We start from the raw sequence: 19,334 nt of genomic DNA, 5'->3' as shown, positions 1-19,334 counted from the left end.
TCCACTATGGACTGGACTCTCACACTATTATGTTAGATCCACTATGAACTGGACTCACATTATTATGTTAGATCCACTATGGACTGGACTATCACTATTATGTTAGATCCACTATAAACTGGACTATCACTATTATGTTAGATCCACTATGGACTGGACTATCACTATTATGTTGGCTCCACTATGGACTGGACTCTCACACTATTATGTTAGATCCACTATGGACTGGACTATCACTATTATGTTAGATCCACTATGGACTGGACTCTTATACTATTATGTTAGATCCACTATGGACTAGACTCTCACACTATTATGTTAGATCCACTATGGACTGGACTGTCACTATTATGTTGGATCCACTATGGACTGGACTATCACTATTATGTTGGATCCACTATGGACTGGACTCTCACAATATTATGTTAGATCCACTATGGACTGGACTATCACTATTATGTTAGATCCACTATGGACTGGACTATCACTATTATGTTAGATCCACTATGGACTGGACTATCACTATTATGTTAGATCCACTATGGACTGGACTATCACTATTATGTTAGTTCCACTATGGACCGGACTATCATTATTATGTTAGATCCAATATGGACTGGACTCTTATACTATTATGTTAGATCCACTATGGACTGAACTCTCACACTATTATGTTAGATCCACTATGGACTGGACTGTCACTATTATGTTGGATCCACTATGGACTGGACTATCACTATTATGTTGGATCCACTATGGACTGGACTATCAAAATATTATGTTAGATCCACTATGGACTGGACTATCACTATTATGTTAGATCCACTATGGACTGGACTATCACTATTATGTTAGATCCACTATGGACTGGACTATCACTATTATGTTAGATCCACTATGGACTGGACTATCACTATTATGTTAGATCCACTATGGACCGGACTATCACTATTATGTTAGATCCACTATGGACTGGACTGTCACTATTATGTTGGATCCACTATGGACTGGACTCTCACAATATTATGTTAGATCCACTATGGACTGGACTATCGCTATTATGTTGGATCCACTATGGACTGGACTCTCACAATATTATGTTAGATCCACTATGGACTGGACTATCACTATTATGTTGGATCCACTGTGGACTGGACTATCACTATTATGTTAGATACACTATGGACTGGACTATCACTATTATGTTAGATACACAATGGACTGGACTATCACTATGTTAGATACACTATGGACCGGACTATCACTATTATGTTAGATCCACTATGGACTGGACTCTTATACTATTATGTTAGATCCACTATGGACTGGACTATCACTATTATGTTAGATCCACTATGGACTGGACTATCACTATTATGTTGGATCCACTATGGACTGGACTCTTATACTATTATGTTAGATCCACTATGGACTGGACTATCACTATTATGTTGGCTCCACTATGGACTGGACTCTCACACTATTATGTTAGATCCACTATGGACTGGACTCTCACACTATTATGTTAGATCCACTATGGACTGGACTCTCACGGACGGCGTGGCGCAGTGGGAGAGTGGCCGTGCGCAACCCGAGGGTCACTGGTTCAAATCCCACCTAGAACCAACCTCGTCACGTCCGTTGTGTCCTGAGCAAGACACTTCACCCTTGCTCCTGATGGGTGCTGGTTGGCGCCTTGCATGACAGCTCCCTCCATCAGTTTGTGAATGTGTGTGTGAATGGGTAAATGTGGAAGTAGTGTCAAAGCGCTTTGAGTACCTTGAAGGTAGAAAAGCGCTATACAAGTACAACCCATTTATCATTTATTTATTATGTTAGATCCACTATGGACTGGACTCTCACACTATTATGTTAGATCCACTATGGACTGGACTCTCACACTATTATGTTAGATCCACTATGGACTGGACTCACACTATTATGTTAGATCCACTATGGATTGGACTCTCACACTATTATGTTAGATCCACTATGAACTGGACTCACACTATTATGTTAGATCCACTATGGACTGGACTATCACTATTATGTTAGATCCACTATGGACTGGACTATCACTATTATGTTAGATCCACTATGGACTGGACTATCACTATTATGTTGGCTCCACTATGGACTGGACTCTCACACTATTATGTTAGATCCACTATGGACTGGACTCTCACACTATTATGTTAGATCCACTATGGACTGGACTCTCACACTATTATGTTAGATCCACTATTGACTGGACTCTCACACTATTATGTCAGATCCACTATGGACTGGACTCTCACAATATTATGTCAGATCTAATATGGACTGGACTCTCACAATATTATGTTAGATCCACTATGGACTGGACTCTCACACTGTTATGTTAGATCCACTATGGATTGCACTCTCACTATTATGTTAGATCCACTATGGACTGGACTCTCACACTATTTAGTTAGATCCACTTTGGACTGAACTATCACTATTATGTTAGATCCACTATGGACTGGACTCTCACTATTATCTCGGATCCACTATGGACTGGACTCTCTCACTATTATGTTAGAGTCACTATGGACTGGACCCTTATACTGTTATGTTAGATCAACTATGGGCTGGACTCTCACACTATTATGTTAGATCCATTATGGACTGGACTATCACTATTATGTTAGATCCACTATGGACTGGATTCTCACTATTATGTTGGATCCACTATGGACTGGACTATCACTAGTATGTTAGATCCATTATGGACTGTATTCTCACTATTATGTTGGATCCACTATGGACTGGACTATCACTATTATGTTAGATCCACTATGGATTGCACTCTCACTATTATGTTAGATCCACTATGGACTGGACTCTCACACTATTTAGTTAGATCCACTTTGGACTGAACTATCACTATTATGTTAGATCCACTATGGACTGGACTCTCACTATTATCTCGGATCCACTATGGACTGGACTCTCTCACTATTATGTTAGAGTCACTATGGACTGGACCCTTATACTGTTATGTTAGATCAACTATGGGCTGGACTCTCACACTATTATGTTAGATCCATTATGGACTGGACTATCACTATTATGTTAGATCCACTATGGACTGGATTCTCACTATTATGTTGGATCCACTATGGACTGGACTCTCACACTATTATGTTAGATCCATTATGGACTGGACTGTCACTATTATGTTGGATCCACTATGGACTGGACTATCACTATTATGTTGGATCCACTATGAACTGGACTATCACTATTATGTTGGATCCACTATGGACTGGACTCTTATACTATTATGTTAGATCCACTATGGACTGGACTATAACTATTATGTTGGCTCCACTATGGACTGGACTCTCACACTATTATGTTAGATCCACTATGGACTGGACTCTCACTATTATGTTAGATCCACTATGGACTGGACTCTCACTATTATGTTAGATCCACTATGGACTGGACTCTCACACTATTATGTTAGATCCACTATGGACTGGACTCTCACACTATTATGTTAGATCCACTATGGACTGGACTCACACTATTATGTTAGATCCACTATGGACTGGACTCTTATACTATTATGTTAGATCCACTATGGACTGGACTATCACTATTATGTTAGATCCACTATGAACTGGACTATCACTATTATGTTGGATCCACTATGGACTGGACTCTTATACTATTATGTTAGATCCACTATGGACTGGACTATAACTATTATGTTGGCTCCACTATGGACTGGACTCTCACACTATTTAGTTAGATCCACTTTGGACTGAACTATCACTATTATGTTAGATCCACTATGGACTGGACTCTCACTATTATCTCGGATCCACTATGGACTGGACTCTCTCACTATTATGTTAGAGTCACTATGGACTGGACCCTTATACTGTTATGTTAGATCAACTATGGGCTGGACTCTCACACTATTATGTTAGATCCATTATGGACTGGACTATCACTATTATGTTAGATCCACTATGGACTGGATTCTCACTATTATGTTGGATCCACTATGGGCTGGACTCTCACACTATTATGTTAGATCCATTATGGACTGGACTATCACTAGTATGTTAGATCCATTATGGACTGGATTCTCACTATTATGTTGGATCCACTATGGACTGGACTATCACTATTATGTTAGATCCACTATGGACTGGACTCTCACTAGTATGTTAGATCCATTATGGACTGGACTCTCACACTATTATGTTAGATCCATTATGGACTGGACTATCACTATTATGTTAGATCCACTATGGACTGGATTCTCACTATTATGTTAGATCCACTATGGACTGGACTCTCACAATATTATGTTAGATCCACTATGGACTGGACTCTCACAATATTATGTTAGATCCACTATGGACTGGACTCTCACAATATTATGTTAGATCCATTATGGACTGGACTCTCACAATATTATGTTAGATCCACTATGGACTGGACCCTTGTGCAGCCCTTTGAGACACTCGTGATTTAGGGCTATATAATTAAACATTGATTGATTGAATTGTTATTATTACCACTTTAATTGAACAAATAGAACCATTGAGTATTCAGTTAAGAAAAAAAAGTTGACTTTGATTGACAGGCCTGAGCTCACTAACATTTCTGGTTGTAACACGAACTCTGGGGCTAAAATGTCGTTTTTTTAACGGTGACCAAGCTGGCTAAGCTTCTTTTTGTCCCAGCAGAGAAGAAGTCAGATGACGGCGATCTCGTGACATTTGACTGATTAGCATGTTAGCTCCAGGAAGTCATGGTTGATTGTTAGCTGATTGATGAGCAAATTACCAACCGGAACGTTCGCTTTAACTCTTTCACGTCCTTCAGTTGACCTGCGATGAGGTGGCGACTTGTCCAGGGTGTACCCCGCCGTCCGCCCGATTGTAGCTGAGATAGGCGCCAGCGCCCCCCGCGACCCCGAAAGGGAATACGCGGTAGAAAATGGATGGATGGATGGATGTCCTTCAGTTGACAACACTGTTTGTTTACTTTTTTCTTTATTCATAGTCTTTTGACAAACATTTTTCATACTCCGTTTCCATATGAGTTGGGAAATTGTGTTGGATGTAAATATAAACGGAATACAATGATTTGCAAATCCTTCTCAACCCATATTCAGTTGAATATGCTACAAAGACAACATATTTGATGTTTAAACTGATAATTTTTTTGTTGTTGCAAATAACCATTAACTTTAGAATTTGATGCCAGCAACACGTGACAAAGAAGTTGGGAAAGGTGGCAATAAATACTGATAAAGTTGAGAAATGCTCATCAAACACTTATTTGGAACATCCCACAGGTGTGCAGGCTAATTGGGAACAGGTGGCTGCCATGATTGGGTATAAAAGCAGCTTCCATGAAATGCTAAGTAATTCACAAACAAGGATGGGGCGAGGGTCACCAATTTGTAAGCAAATTGTCGAACAGTTTTAGAACAACATTTCTCAACGAGCTATTGCAAGGAATTTAGGGATTTTACCATCTACGGTCCGTAAAATCATCAAAAGGTTCAGAGAATCTGGAGAAAGCACTGCACGTAAGCAATGATATTACGGACTTTTGATCCCTCAGGTGGTACTGCATCAAAAACCGACATCAGTGTGTAAATGATATCACCACATGGGCTCAGGAACACTTCTGAAAACCACTGTCAGTAATTACAGTTGGTCGCTACATCTGTAAGTGCAAGTTAAAACTCTGCTATGCAAAGCAAAACCCATTAATCAACAACACCCAGGAATGCCGCTGGCTTCGCTGGGCCCGAGCTCATCTAAGATGGACTGATGCAAAGTGGAAAAGTGTTCTGTGGTCTGACGAGTCCACATTTCAAATTATATTTGGAAACTGTGGACGTGGTGTCCTCCGGAACAAAGAGGAAAATAACCATCCAGATTGTTATAGGCGCAAAATTCAAAAGCCAGCATCTGTGATGGTATGGGGGTGCATTAGTGCCCAAGGCATGGGTAACTTACACATCTGTGAATGCACCATTAATGCTGAATGGCCCATACAGGTTTTGGAGCAATATACGTGGTCATCCAAGCAAAGTTATCATTCTTATTTCAGCAAGACAATGCCAAGCCACGTGTGATAACAGCATGGCTTTGTAGTAAAAGAGTGCGGGTACTTTCCTGGCCCGCCTGCAGTCCAGACCTGTCTCCCATCGAAAATGTGTGACACATTATGAAGCGTAAAATACGACAGCGGAGACCCCAGACTGTTGAACGACTGAAGCTCTACATAAAACAAGAATTGGAAAGAATTCCACTTTCAAAGCTTCAACAATTAGTTTCCTCAGTTCCCAAACGTTTATTGAGTGTTGTTAAAAGAAAAGGTGATGTAATACAGTGGTGAACATGCCCTTTCCCAACTACTTTGGTAGGTGTTGCAGCCATGAAATTCTAAGTTAATTATTATTTGCAAAAAAAAATTAAGTTCATGAGTTTGAACATCAAATATCTTGTCTTTGTAGTGCATTCAACTGAATATGGGTTGACACAAATCATTGTATTCCGTTTATATTTACATCTAACACAATTTCCCAACTCATATGGAAACGGGGTTTGTAGTTCAAGTCAATTTTTTGACAAATGCATCCGAAAAGTATCCACAGAGTGTGACTTTTTTTTTAATGTTACAACCTTGTTATAAATAGATTTTTGTCTCCAAAATTCCACTAACAATACCCCATAATGACAACGTAAGCATTTTTTGGAGAAATATTCCAAAATGTAATAAAAATAATAATAATTAAGTTCAAGTTAAAGTACCAATGATTGTCACACACACACTAGGTGTGGCGAAATTTGTCCTCTGCATTTGACCCATCCTCTTGTTCACCCCTTGGGAGTTGAGGTGTGTCCTGAGAGAGTCTGTCCTGAAAGTGTGTGTTCTTAACCTATCCTAAGACGGTGTGTCCTGAGAAGGCCTGTCCAAAATAAATGTGTCCCCCCAGACGGCCAGTCCTAAAAAGGTATGTCCTCAGACGGTGTGTCCTGGAAAGAGATTGTCAACAAAGCAGTCCAAGTTGACTGGACTTCCTTCCAGGGGATGTCGTCAGGGGTGAAGGTGTGTCCACACATGGATTGTGGTGTCATGGGAGCGTTGTCATGGCGACGTGAAGTGGTGGACACACCTCCTGACCATCTGACTGTCAGCATAATAATGCATTATGACGCCGCTGTTCTCTACTGTGTCTTGGAACGTTTCTCCAAGCAGTCCGCAGTAAGACGCTTCCCCGTCCCGACAAAGACACTTCCAAGACCATGGCGTCTTCCAGGTCCTTCTACGCTGCCTTCGATCTCTGCGTCTGTCTGGGCGTCCTCTGCGTCGTCTTCGTCTGCATCTGGAACTCGCATTGGCGTGGCGGATTCGCTTGGGACGGCACCGGGTCGCAGTTCAATTGGCATCCTGTCCTCATGGTGACCGGGACGCTGGTTCTGTACGGCCTGGGTCAGTGGCGGTTTAAGGTTTGACGCAAGTCTGCTCGCTCAAAACTAACTGGAACACAACTCCATGGTAACAAAAGAACTTTCCGGTTTAAAAAAGGCAAACTGCATATGAATTTATTTGAATTCATTTTAATTGGAGACGTTGATTTGAGAGCTTCGTCACAGAACCAATTGGGCTCTTAAGTTGAGCTACTACTCTACTATATTACTTCTAGTATTGATCCCATACTGGTACAGTACGACCGTTGGTATCAATATATCTAAGTGGAAGACATTTATCTATTAAAAAATGAAGACGCTGCTGATGGTGTGTTTGACAGATAAGTGTTTTGAGTTACAAGCTCCGTCGCAAAACCTATTAGGCTCTTAGGTTGAGGTACTACTGTACTCTATTACATCAAGTATCAGGTGTGGACTCGAGTCACATGACTTGGACTCGAGTCAGACTCGAGTAAAAAATGTAAAAAGACTTGCAACTCGACTTAGACTCTAAAGGGGAACATTATCACCAGAAATATGTAAGCGTCAATATATACCTTGTTTTTGAAGGAAAAAGACCATGTTTTTTTAACCGATTTCCGAACTCTAAAAGGGTGAATTTTGGCGATTGAAACGCCTTTCTATTATTCGCTCGTTGTGACGTCACTTAAGTACTCAATTCGCCATTTTCTCAAACACATTACAGACAGCGAGTCTAACTAGCTCTGTTATTTTAAGTTTTTTCGAATGTTTTCCGTACCTTGGAGACATCATGCCTCGTCGGAGGGTGTAACAACACGATCAGGGACGGATTCAAGTTGACTTACGTGGAGTGTGCATCGATTAGCACGGCATGCTAATCGATGCTAACATGCTATTTAGGCTAGCTCTATGTACATATTGCATCGTTATGCCTCATTGGTAGCTATATTTGCATCCAGCCTTTCCCTCCACCCACATGTAATGCCAAACAAACACATACCAATCGACGGATTCAAGTTGCACCAGTGGTCAAAAGATGCGAAAGTCCCTCGTTTGTTCTGCACATTTTACCGATGATAGCGACGCTACGACAGAGATGTGGGGATATCCTGCGACAATCAAAGCAGATGCATTTCAAATGATAAAGTCAACGAAATCACAAAGGTGAGTTTTGTTGATGTTATTGACTTATGATTTATGTGCTAATTAGACATATTTGGTCACGGCATGACTGCCAGCTAATCGATGCTAACATGCTATTTAGGCTAGCTGTATGTACATTTGTAGCTTTATTTGCATCCAGACTTTGCCTCCACCCACATTTAATGCCAAACAAACACTTACCAATCGACGGATTAAAGTTGCTCCAGTGGTCAAAAGATGCAATCGTTGGTTAGAAGGCGATCGCCGAATAGCTTCAATAGCTATTTGCTCAATAGCTTCAGTTTCTTCTACAATTTATTTTTCGCTAGCTGCCTCCACACTCCAACCATCCGTTTCAATACATGCGTAATCTGTTGAATCGCTTAAGTCGCTGAAATCCGAGTCTGAATCCAAGCTAATCCGCCATGTTTGTTTGTATTGGCATCACTATGTGACGTCACCGTAAAATGGACGGGTGGATTTACAGATAGCGAAAATCAGGCATTTTAAAGCCTTTTTTCGGGATATACCATGATGGGTAAAATTTTGAAAAAAACTTCGAAAAATAAAATAAGCTACTGGGAACGGATTTTTATTGGTTTTAACCCTTCTGAAATTGTGATAATGTTCCCCTTTAACATCAATGACTTGTGACTTCACTTGGACTTGCGCCTTTTGACTTGACATTACTTGCTACTTTCCCCAAAACTCAAAGATTAAAAAGTTATTCAGGAGCGCTCCGTATCTTCCATCGTGTACGCGTGTCTGCCAGCGTGTGTGCAATGACAGCGTGGCGCCACCTGTCAGTACAACAGCCAATCAAATTACATCCACGTTATTTCCGTCACACAGCATTCATCCAATCAAATTGCAGGAAAACCAACGAAGAAGAGCTCTCAAACAACGAGCCAGTGAGGAAAAATTATGCCAATAATAGTTTCGTTCGGGTATTAAAACTACGACTTGGTCAACAAAAAACGAATTCCAGTATGCAAAACATGCAGTTAGACCAGGGGTAGGGAACCTATGGCTCTCGAGCCAGATGTGGCTCTTTTGATGACCGCACCTGGCTATCAGATAAATCTTAGCTGACGTTGCTTACCAGGATAAGTATTTAATAATTCCGCTGGTAATCACAGTGTTAAAAATATTCGTCAAAATATAAAACATTCTCATGCATTTTAATCTATCTATCCGTTTCTAACGCACCTGTTCAAGAAGTCGCATTAACGGTCAAAAGTATAGTTAACTTCAGAATAACAATGTCATTAAAAAGAATAGGAGATGCACACATTTAGTTGTTGTAATCTGGGAAAGTCCAAATGAACGAGGAGGCGTTGAATTGTACAAGTGTACAGGTCTATGGGTTTCTCTCCTCATTGAGCTAAATTGATTCCTGTCTCTGTTTAATTCCTTGCTTCTTGTCAGTGTTTGAACATGACAGTTGTAATTGTTGTTAATAATGTTATATGGCTCTTACGGAAATACATTTTAAAATATTTGGCTTTCATGGCTCTCCCAGCCAAAAAGGTTCCCGACCCCTGAGTTAGATCTCTGTTGCTGCAACAGCAGAGAGTTTATTCTGTCTTGACACTTTGTATTGATATTTTGTATTACATTCTTCCCTTAAATGATCATGTTTACAGTGGTTGTTTTACATGTATTTTTTATATATGTCGCTTTGGATAAAAGTGTCTGCCAAATGCTTAAACATATATAAACACCTGAAAGTCTTTATATCAGCTAAAACCACCAATCTGTTTCACTGGATTTAGAATAAAACCAAATTATGTTTTACCCAACAAAGTTAGTATTTGCATATTGTTACTGTTAAGAGAGTATTGTCTTATGTTTTGCCTAAAGTGATGAATGCATCATAATCATTGGTGGCAGGTGAATTTTGTTTTAAGTGGGGCTGAAAGTTTGTAAACCAAAGCCCTGTAGGGGCGTCCTCCTCCCCCAAAACATTTATTTTTGATTTGCACATACAAATACTGAAGATCTTTGCTCCTTCTCAACTCTGTGGTAATATTATTTTCACAAAATACAACCAATAGTACGTTAATGTTAAATCTTACTTGTGAAAAGTAATCCCCCGATTCCTATTTTCAACAGTCCGCTCATTTTAACAGGAAAATGCTAAACACCAGCCCGGCATCTTTGTTTTCTACCTGTCAACTGTCAGTTTAGGCTGCTCGCCGGCTCTTCATCGCCACTTCAAGATGGCAGCCGAATTGCTCGCGTCACAGCTGCCAATGCTGCGTCTACTTATAAGATGTCTATGGTTATAACGTCATTGCAAACACGGCAATCTGTTGCGTCCACTGCAGTTCGGTACTTTATTCATACTTTTTGTCAAGTGATTTTTTTTAACCAGGGTTGCATGAGGTAACTACACATAATGTTATGTTAGTCAATGTATCACACACAGTAACATAACTTTAGACGGCGGTCAGCAGCACCACGTATTTTAGCCACCAACAAAAAGACAGTCAAATAAAGGTCAGTTAAAATGTGTACTGTATTAAGAATATGCGTACAAATTCCATAGGGCCCTGACATCTAAAAAGTACAATTCTGTTTATTGTTATGTTCATGTATTTATGTTTTTCATGTGTACGCACACATAAACACACATACAGTATGAGATGAGCTCAATGAGATAAGGTAAGAACAGGATGGAAACTGGTGTGGAACTAGTTCCAATGCAATATGCCATGGAAATACAATGTTAACACTTTTGCTCAAATAAGTACAGTTGCACTTGTTTTTTCAAATGAGTTTATTCTGTAAAGAAACAAGTTAAATGTTTAAAATAACTGGTTAATAGTGCAATCATGAAGTGCAATGTCAGCACTATTTTTGTTTTATAATAAATGAATACAGCGTTTTAAAAGCATACACAATCTGTGTAAATATATTAGTCTGTGGTTAAAATGACTTGAGATGACTCGAAATTCAAAATGCAGGACTTGGAACTTGACTTAAGACTTTCCACACTTGACCCGGGACTTGACTCGAGACTTAAGGGCAAAGACTTCAGACTTACTTGTGACTTGCAAAACAATGACTTGGTCCCACCTCTGTATAGTATTGATCCGAGACTGATACAGTACGGCCGTTGGTATAAATATATCTAAGTGGAGGACATTTATCCATGAAAAAAATGGAGAAACTCCTGATGGTGTCTTTGACAGACAAGTGTTTTGAAGTTTAAGTCCTACTGTACTCTATTTAGTTTCATATTGGTCCAATACGATACAGTACCATTGTTGGTATCAATATGTTTATGTAGAGGACATTCGTCTATTAAATTATGGAGGAGCTGCTGATGGTGTGTTTGACAGATAAGTGTTTTGAGTTACGAGCTCCGTCACAAAACCAATTTGGCTCATAAGTTGAGGTACTACGTACTCTATGACCTCGAGTATTGATTCAATACTAATACATTACGGCCGTTGGTATCACTATATCTAAGTGGAGATCATTTATCCATGAAAAAATGGAGAAGCTGCTGATGGTGTGTTTGACAGACAAGGGTTACCAATTAAGCTCATAAGTTGAGGTACTACTGTACTCTATTACAACAAGTAGTGATCCGAGACTGGTACAGTACGGCCGTTGATATCAATATATCTAAGCAGAGAACATTTATCCATTAAAAAATGGAGAAACTGCTTTGACAGTGTGACAGTGTGTTTGACAGATAAGGGTTTTTGAATTGCTAGTTGCATCACAGAACCAATTAGGCTCATAAGTTGAGCGACAACTCTACTTTATTACTTCCTGTATTGATCTGATACTGATACAGTAAGACTGTTGGTATCAATATATCTAAGTGGAGATCATTCATCCATGAAAAAATGGAGAAGCTGCTGATGGTGTGTTTGACAGATAAGTGTTTTGAGTTACGAGGTCCGTCACAGAACTAATTAAGCTCATAAGTTGAGGTACTACTGTACTCTATTTAGTCTAATATTGATCCAATATAATACAGGGTCATTGTTGGTACCAATATGTTTATGTAGAGGACATTTATCTTTAAATTATGGAGAAGCTGCTGATGGTGTGTTTGACAGATAAGTGTTTTGAGTTATAAGCTCCTTCACAGAACCTATTAGGCTCATAAGTCGAGGTAATACTGTACTCTATGACCTTTAGTATTGATCTGAAACTGGTACAGTACAACCGTTAATATCAATATATTTAAATGGAGGGCATTTATCCATGAAAAAATGGAGAAGCTGCTGATGGTGTGTTTGACAGATAAGTGTTTTGAGTTACGAGCTCCGTCACAGAACCAATTAGGCTCATAAGTTGAGGTACTACTGTACTCTCTTTAGTCTAGTATTGATCCAATGTGATACAGTACGACCACTGGTATCAATATGTTTATGTAGAGGACATTTATCCATTGAATTATGGAGAAGCTGCTGGTGGTGTGTTTGACAGATACGTGTTTTGAGTTATGACCTCCGTCGCAGAACCAATTAAGCTGATAATTTGAGGTACTACTGTACTCTAATAAATATAGTATTGATCCAATACTGATACAGCACGACCATTGGTATCAATATATCTAAATGGACGTATATCCACTGAAATATAAAGAAGCTGCTTACGGTGTGTTTGACAAATAAGTGTTTTGAGTTATGAGCTCCGTCACAGAACCAGTTAAGCTCAAAAGTTGCGGTATTACTGTACTCTATTACATCTAGTATTGATCCGAGACTGGTATAGTTAGACCGTTGGTATCAATATATCTAAGTGGAGGACATTTAACCCTGAAAAAAATGGAGAAGCTGATGATGGTGTGTTTGACAGATAAGTGTTTTGAATTACGAGCTCTGTCACAGAACCAATTAAGCTCATAAATTAAGGTACAACTGTACTCTATTTAGTCTAGTATTGATCAAATACGATACAGTACCACTGTCGGTATCAATATATTTATGTAAAAGGACATTTGTCTATTAAATTATGGAGAAGCTGCTGATGGTGTGTTTGACAAATAAGTGTTTTGAGTTTCGAGCTCTGTCACAGAATCAATTAGGCTCTTAAATTGAGGTACTACTGTACTCTATTATACTTAGTATTGATCCGATACTGATACAGCACGACCATTGGTATCAATATACCTAAATGAAGGACATATAGCCATTAAAATATAGAGAAGCTGCTTATGGTGTGTTTGACAGATAAGTGTTTTGAGTTATGAGCTCCGTCACAGAACCAGTTAAGCTCAAAAGTTGTGGTACTACTGTACTCTATTTAGTCTAGTATTGATCAAATACGATACAGTACCACTGTTGGTGTCAATACATTTATTTAGAAGGACATTTGTCGATTAAATTATGGAGAAGCTGCTGATGGTGTGTTTGACAAATAAGTGTTTTGAGTTACGAGCTCTGTCACAGAACGGTACTACTGTACTTTATTATATCTAGTATTGATCCGATACTGATACAGTACGACCATCGGTATCAATGTGTTTATGTAGAAGACATTTATTCTTTAAATTATGGAGAAGCTGCTGATGGTGTGTTTGACAAATAAGTGTTTTTAGTTACAAGCTCTGTCACAGAATCAATTAGGCTCTTGAGTTGAGGTACTACTGCACTCTATTATATCTAGTATTGATCCGATACTGATACAGTACGACCATCGGTATCAATGTGTTTATGTAGAAGACATTTATCCTTTAAATTATGGAGAAGCTGCTGATGGTGTGTTTGACAAATAAGTGTTTTTAGTTACGAGCTCTGTCACTTAGGCTCTTAAGTTGAGGTACTACTGTACTCTCTTATATCTATTATTGATCCGATACTGATACAGTATGACCATCGGTATCAATGTGTTTATGTAGAGGACATCTACCCATTAAATTATGGAGAAGCTGCTGATGGTGTGTTTTACAGAGAGGGTTTTTTTGAATGAGGAACTAATTGAGCTGGTTATTCTGTGTCTTCCTAGCCCCATCCTGCTCTGGCAATGATAAGAACATGATGGGAAATGTGTGGATAGAGTGAGGAATATGTTCAACTGTTTGTTTTATTTTATTATGTTAACTTCAATTCAATTTAAATTCATGTTCATTTAAAAAAGTGTGGTAAAAATAAAATCATGGGCCACAGTTTTGCGCCATTCTAAATTGGGATGAGTTGGTCGGCTATGTAGCCAACATGGCGACTATTGAGGTTGGCGATAAGCACACAAAGTGCGAGTGATATTTTACTGACCCAATACTTTTGCAGTGACACGCGCAGGGTTTCACTTGGGTGAAGTTGAGAGACCAATGAGTTGGTGGAATGTTCCTCCAGGTGCCGTGTTGTACCGCCTCCCGTGCACGTGGACCCAGGCCAAGCAGCCCTGGAAGATCCTCCACGCCGGCCTCATGCTGGCCGCCCTGCTGCTGTCCATCACGGGCCTGACCGCCGTCTTCCAAGTCCACCGAAAGCTGAACATCCCGGACTTGTACTCCCTGCACAGCTGGGTGGGACTCAGCACCGCCATCATCTTTGCCTGTCAGGTAGGAGCGGGTTGGGGGAAACCACGGCGTGGCCGGCTGGTCTGACTTCCTTCCTTCTGGATCGACAGTGGCTCCTTGGCGTGGTCGGCTTCCTCTGCCCGTGGTCTTCGCCGCGGTTCCGTGGCGTCCTCAAACCGCTCCACGTCTGGATGGGGAAGGTGGTGCTGATGCTGGCTTTGGCTTCCTGCATCAGTGGAATCAACGAAAACCTCTTTTTTGCTCTGTGAGAGGAACATGTATTTATCCATCCATCCATCCTCTTCCGCTTATCCGAGGTCAGGTCGCGGGGGCAGCAGCCTAAGCAGGGAAGCCCAGACTTCCCTCTCCGCAGCCACTACAAAAACATGTATTTATTTCTGCAAATATTTCATACAATGTAGGTTAAAGGTCTTCAAAGGGACGTCCTGCAATTTTTGGTCAATTTTTAAAAATAAATATATAGTTTTTTATATTTTCCCACACAATTTTACCACTTATAGATTAAAAAAAAACATAAACATTTACTTTAACTAGCAGTAGCATAGATACCTTACTCAATGTCCCTTACAGGTTAAATTATATTATTGTATTCATGTTAGAATTTAAGACAGGTAGCGATTAGCACTCTAGCTGCAGACTTGCGATTACAGCACCAGGTGCCAGCTAGTGATTAGCACTGTAGTTTTCAACTGTGATTGGCAAACCATTTATCCAGAAACAATTAGCACGCTTGTTGTCTGCTAACAATTGAGTGCTAGCTATTAGCTAGCGATTTGCATTCCAATTGTCAGATTGCAAATAGCGCGTTAGTTGTCAGCTAGCGATTAGCATACCAGTTGTTAGCTTGCAAAGAGCGCGCCAGTTGTCAGGTAACAAAGAGCGGCCAGTTTGCAGGCGAATGGTTAGCACAGCAGTTGACATCCAGCACATTGTGCACCAGTTGTTAGCTAGCGGTTAGCACACAGGTTGTCAGATAGTGATTAGAGCACCAGTTGTCAACAAACAATTAGCACGCTTGTTGTCGGATAGCGATTAGCCCACCAATTGTCAACAATGAGCCCACTTGCTTTCAGCTAACAGCACGCTTTTTGTCAGCTGGTGATTAGCACAACAGTAGTCATCTAGCGAAAAGCGCACCAGTTGTTAGCTAGCAATTAAGGTGCGAGTTGTCAGCTAGCGATTAGCATATTATTGTCAACTTGCAAATAGCACACCGGTTGTTAGCTAACAATTAGCATGCTAGTTGTCAACTAGCGATTAGCATACCAGCTTGCAAATAGAGCACTAGTTGCCAGCTAGCGAATAGCACACAAGTTGTCAGTTAGCGGTTAGCGCACCAGTTGTCAACAAACAATGAGCACACTTACTTTCAGCTAACAATTAGCACGCTTGTTGTCAGCTGGTGATTAGCACAATAGTTGTCATCTAGCAAATAGCACACCAGTTGTTAGCTAACAATTAGTGTGCGAGTTGTCAACTAGCGATTAGCATAACAGTTTTTAGCTCACAATTAGCGCACAAGTTGCTAGCTAACAATTAGCGCACGTGTTGTCAGCTAGCAATTAGCATACCAGATGTCAGCATGCAAATGGCGCATCAGTTGGCAAGCAAAAAATTATTGCGCCAGTTGCCAGCTAGCGATTAGCACACCAGTTGTCAAACAATTAGCGCACTTGCTTTCAGCTAACAATTAGCACGCTTGTTGTTAGCTAGTGATTAGCACAACAGTTGTGAGCTAGCGTTCAACACGCCAGTTATCAACTGCTGATTAGAACACCACTCGTTAAAATGTTTCTTGCTTTGAGCTAACAATTAGCGTGCTAGTTGTCAGCTAGCGATTAGCACACAAGTTGTCAGCTAGTTATTAGCGACACAAGCTGCCAGCTAGCAAATAGCAGGGTATTTTTTAGCTGGTGATTAGCACAGCGGTTGTCAACAAGAAATTAGCACTCTTGTTGTCAGCTAAAAATGTGCGTGTTAGCTGTTTGCTAGCGATTAGCACACCAGTTGTCGTCCAACAACCGGCGCATATTTGTCCGTTAGCGATTAGCGCATCAGCTACCTTTTAGTGGTGCTATACTATATAGTCACAATCATGTTTTTTTGTTTTTTTATTGTTGCAGCGATGGAGTCTCTGCAGCCGCGTACAGCTCCCTGCCACTGGAGGCCCTGTTTGCAAACACCCTGGGGGTGCTAATCGTTGCCTTCGGAGTGGTCGTGTTCGGAATCCTGTCCAAAGCAGACTGGCAGCGTCCTGACGGCAACAACGAAGAGGCTGCCGTGAGTCCGTCCGTGCCGTTAATTAATTAATGAATTAATTAAAATGAAGAGGAAATCAATCATTTTTATGTTGTCGTTTTTAATCGCAGCTTTTACTCCGAGAGGAACGTTCTGGTCAGACGGCAACAGAGTGAGGATGAAAGAAGAATCACATGATGCTGACATTTAAAGTGCGACTAATGTCTCACTTATGGTATTAAGTGAGACACTAAGCAAGACTGTTGAAGAACAATGAAGAATTCTTTTGCGAAAGATTGCTGATTTTACAAGTCAACGCCAAAATTTGAAAAACATTAAAAATATATATCATATTTAAGTATGTTTTTCGAATGTGTTTTTAAAAAAAAAAGAGTGATGAAAAATTTTCTATACCGTTATCTGACACGTTGGAACAACTTTATCCAATAAACTTACACACCTGATTGTAATCAAGTCAATTGTTGCATGTGTCGTGTTGTTGTAGTACCAGCCTTTTCCTGTCGAGGGCGCCGGTGCTAAACCACGAAGAAGAAATACACTTCCAGTTGAAGAACAATCAAGAATTGTTTTGCAAAAGATTGCTGATTTTACACTTAAACCCAAAATTTTAAAGTCATTAAAAAATATATATCATATTTAGGTATGATTTTCGGATGTGTTTTAAAAGAATTTAATGATGAAAAATGTATCCGACACGTTGGAACAACTTAATCCAAATAAATTTACACACCTGATTGTGATCTAGTCAATTGTTGCATGTGTCGTGTTGTTGTAGTATCAGCCTTTTTCCTGTCGGGAGCGCCGTTGTGCCGCCTCACTAAGGCACGAAGAAGAAATGCACTTCCGGTTGAAGAACAATGAAGAATGGTTTGGCAAAAGATTGCTGATTTGACACTTAAACCCAACATTTTTAAAACATTAAGAAAAATATATATCATATTTAGGTATGATTTTCGAATATGTTTTAAAATAATTGAATGATAAGAAGTTTATCTGACACGTTGGAACAACTGTATCCAAATAAACTTACACACCTGATTGTGATCTAGTCAATTGTTGCATGTGTCGTGTTGTTAACATGAATTGATGAACCTTGACCCCGACTTAAACAAGTTGAAAAACTTATTTGGGTGTTACCATTTAGTGGTCAATTGTACGGAATATGTACTGAACTGTGCAATCTACTAATAAAAGTATCAATCAATCAATCAATTGTAGTACCAGCCTTTTCATGTAGGAGGCGCCGCTGTAGCGCCTCGCTAAACTACGAAGAAGAAATGCACTTCTGGTTGAAGAACAATGAAGAATTGTTTTGCAAAAATTGCTGATTTTACACTTAAACCCAACATTTTTAAATCATTAAAAAATATATATCATATTTAGGTATGCTTTTCGGATGTGTTTTAAAAGAATTGAATGATGAAAAGTTTATCTGACACGTTGGAACAACTTAATCCAAACCTGATTGTGATCTAGTCCAGTGGTTCTCAAATACCATCCATCCATTTGCTACCGCTTATTCCCTTTTGGGGCCGCGGGGGCGCCGGCGCCTATCTCAGCGACAATCTGGCGGAAGGCGTTGTACACCCTGGACAAGCCTTTATAAATATATTTATTGAATAATAAATATATTTATTATTATTACACTAGGTTTTTTGTGGATATGTTCCATAAATATTGATGTTAAAGATTTATTTTTTGGGAAGAAATGTTTAGAATGAAGTCGATGAATCCAGATGGATCTCTATTACAATCCCCAAAGAGGGCACTTTAAGTTGATGATTACTTCTATGTGTAGAAATCTTTATTTATAATTGAATCACTTGTTTATTTTTCAAAATGTTTTTTGTTATTTTTATATCTTTTTTTCCAAATACTTAAAAAAAGACCACTACAAATGAGCAATATTTTGCACTGTTATACAATTTAATAAATCAGAAACTGATGACATAGTGCTGTATTTTACT

At 39.6% G+C, this 19,334-nt stretch overlaps 1 protein-coding gene across 1 annotated transcript; it reads left to right on the top strand.

The window, feature by feature from the left end:
- The first annotated feature begins 7,250 nt into the window (after positions 1-7,250).
- LOC133557036 (lysosomal membrane ascorbate-dependent ferrireductase CYB561A3-like) lies at positions 7,251-18,082 on the top strand. Its single transcript, XM_061907318.1, has 5 exons — positions 7,251-7,497; positions 14,921-15,129; positions 15,198-15,352; positions 17,232-17,388; positions 17,478-18,082. The coding sequence occupies exons 1-5, from the start codon at positions 7,311-7,313 to the stop codon at positions 17,520-17,522; spliced, it is 753 nt and encodes a 250-aa protein (XP_061763302.1). The 5' UTR covers positions 7,251-7,310; the 3' UTR covers positions 17,523-18,082.
- The last annotated feature ends 1,252 nt before the right edge of the window (positions 18,083-19,334 follow it).

This window comes from Nerophis ophidion, linkage group LG08 (genome assembly GCF_033978795.1).
Source record: "Nerophis ophidion isolate RoL-2023_Sa linkage group LG08, RoL_Noph_v1.0, whole genome shotgun sequence".
In the NCBI taxonomy this organism is placed as follows: domain Eukaryota; kingdom Metazoa; phylum Chordata; class Actinopteri; order Syngnathiformes; family Syngnathidae; genus Nerophis; species Nerophis ophidion.
This window is presented reverse-complemented; position numbering and strand designations above follow the sequence as displayed.

Coding starts and splice junctions, on each gene's coding strand:
- LOC133557036 (XM_061907318.1), top strand. CDS start 7,311: ATGGCGTCTTCCAGGTCCTTCTACGCTGCCTTCGATCTCTGCGTCTGT. Junction 7,498..14,920: donor GCTGGTTCTGTACGGCCTGG/GTCAGTGGCGGT, acceptor ATGTTCCTCCAG/GTGCCGTGTTGTACCGCCTC. Junction 15,353..17,231: donor GAAAACCTCTTTTTTGCTCT/GTGAGAGGAACA, acceptor TTATTGTTGCAG/CGATGGAGTCTCTGCAGCCG.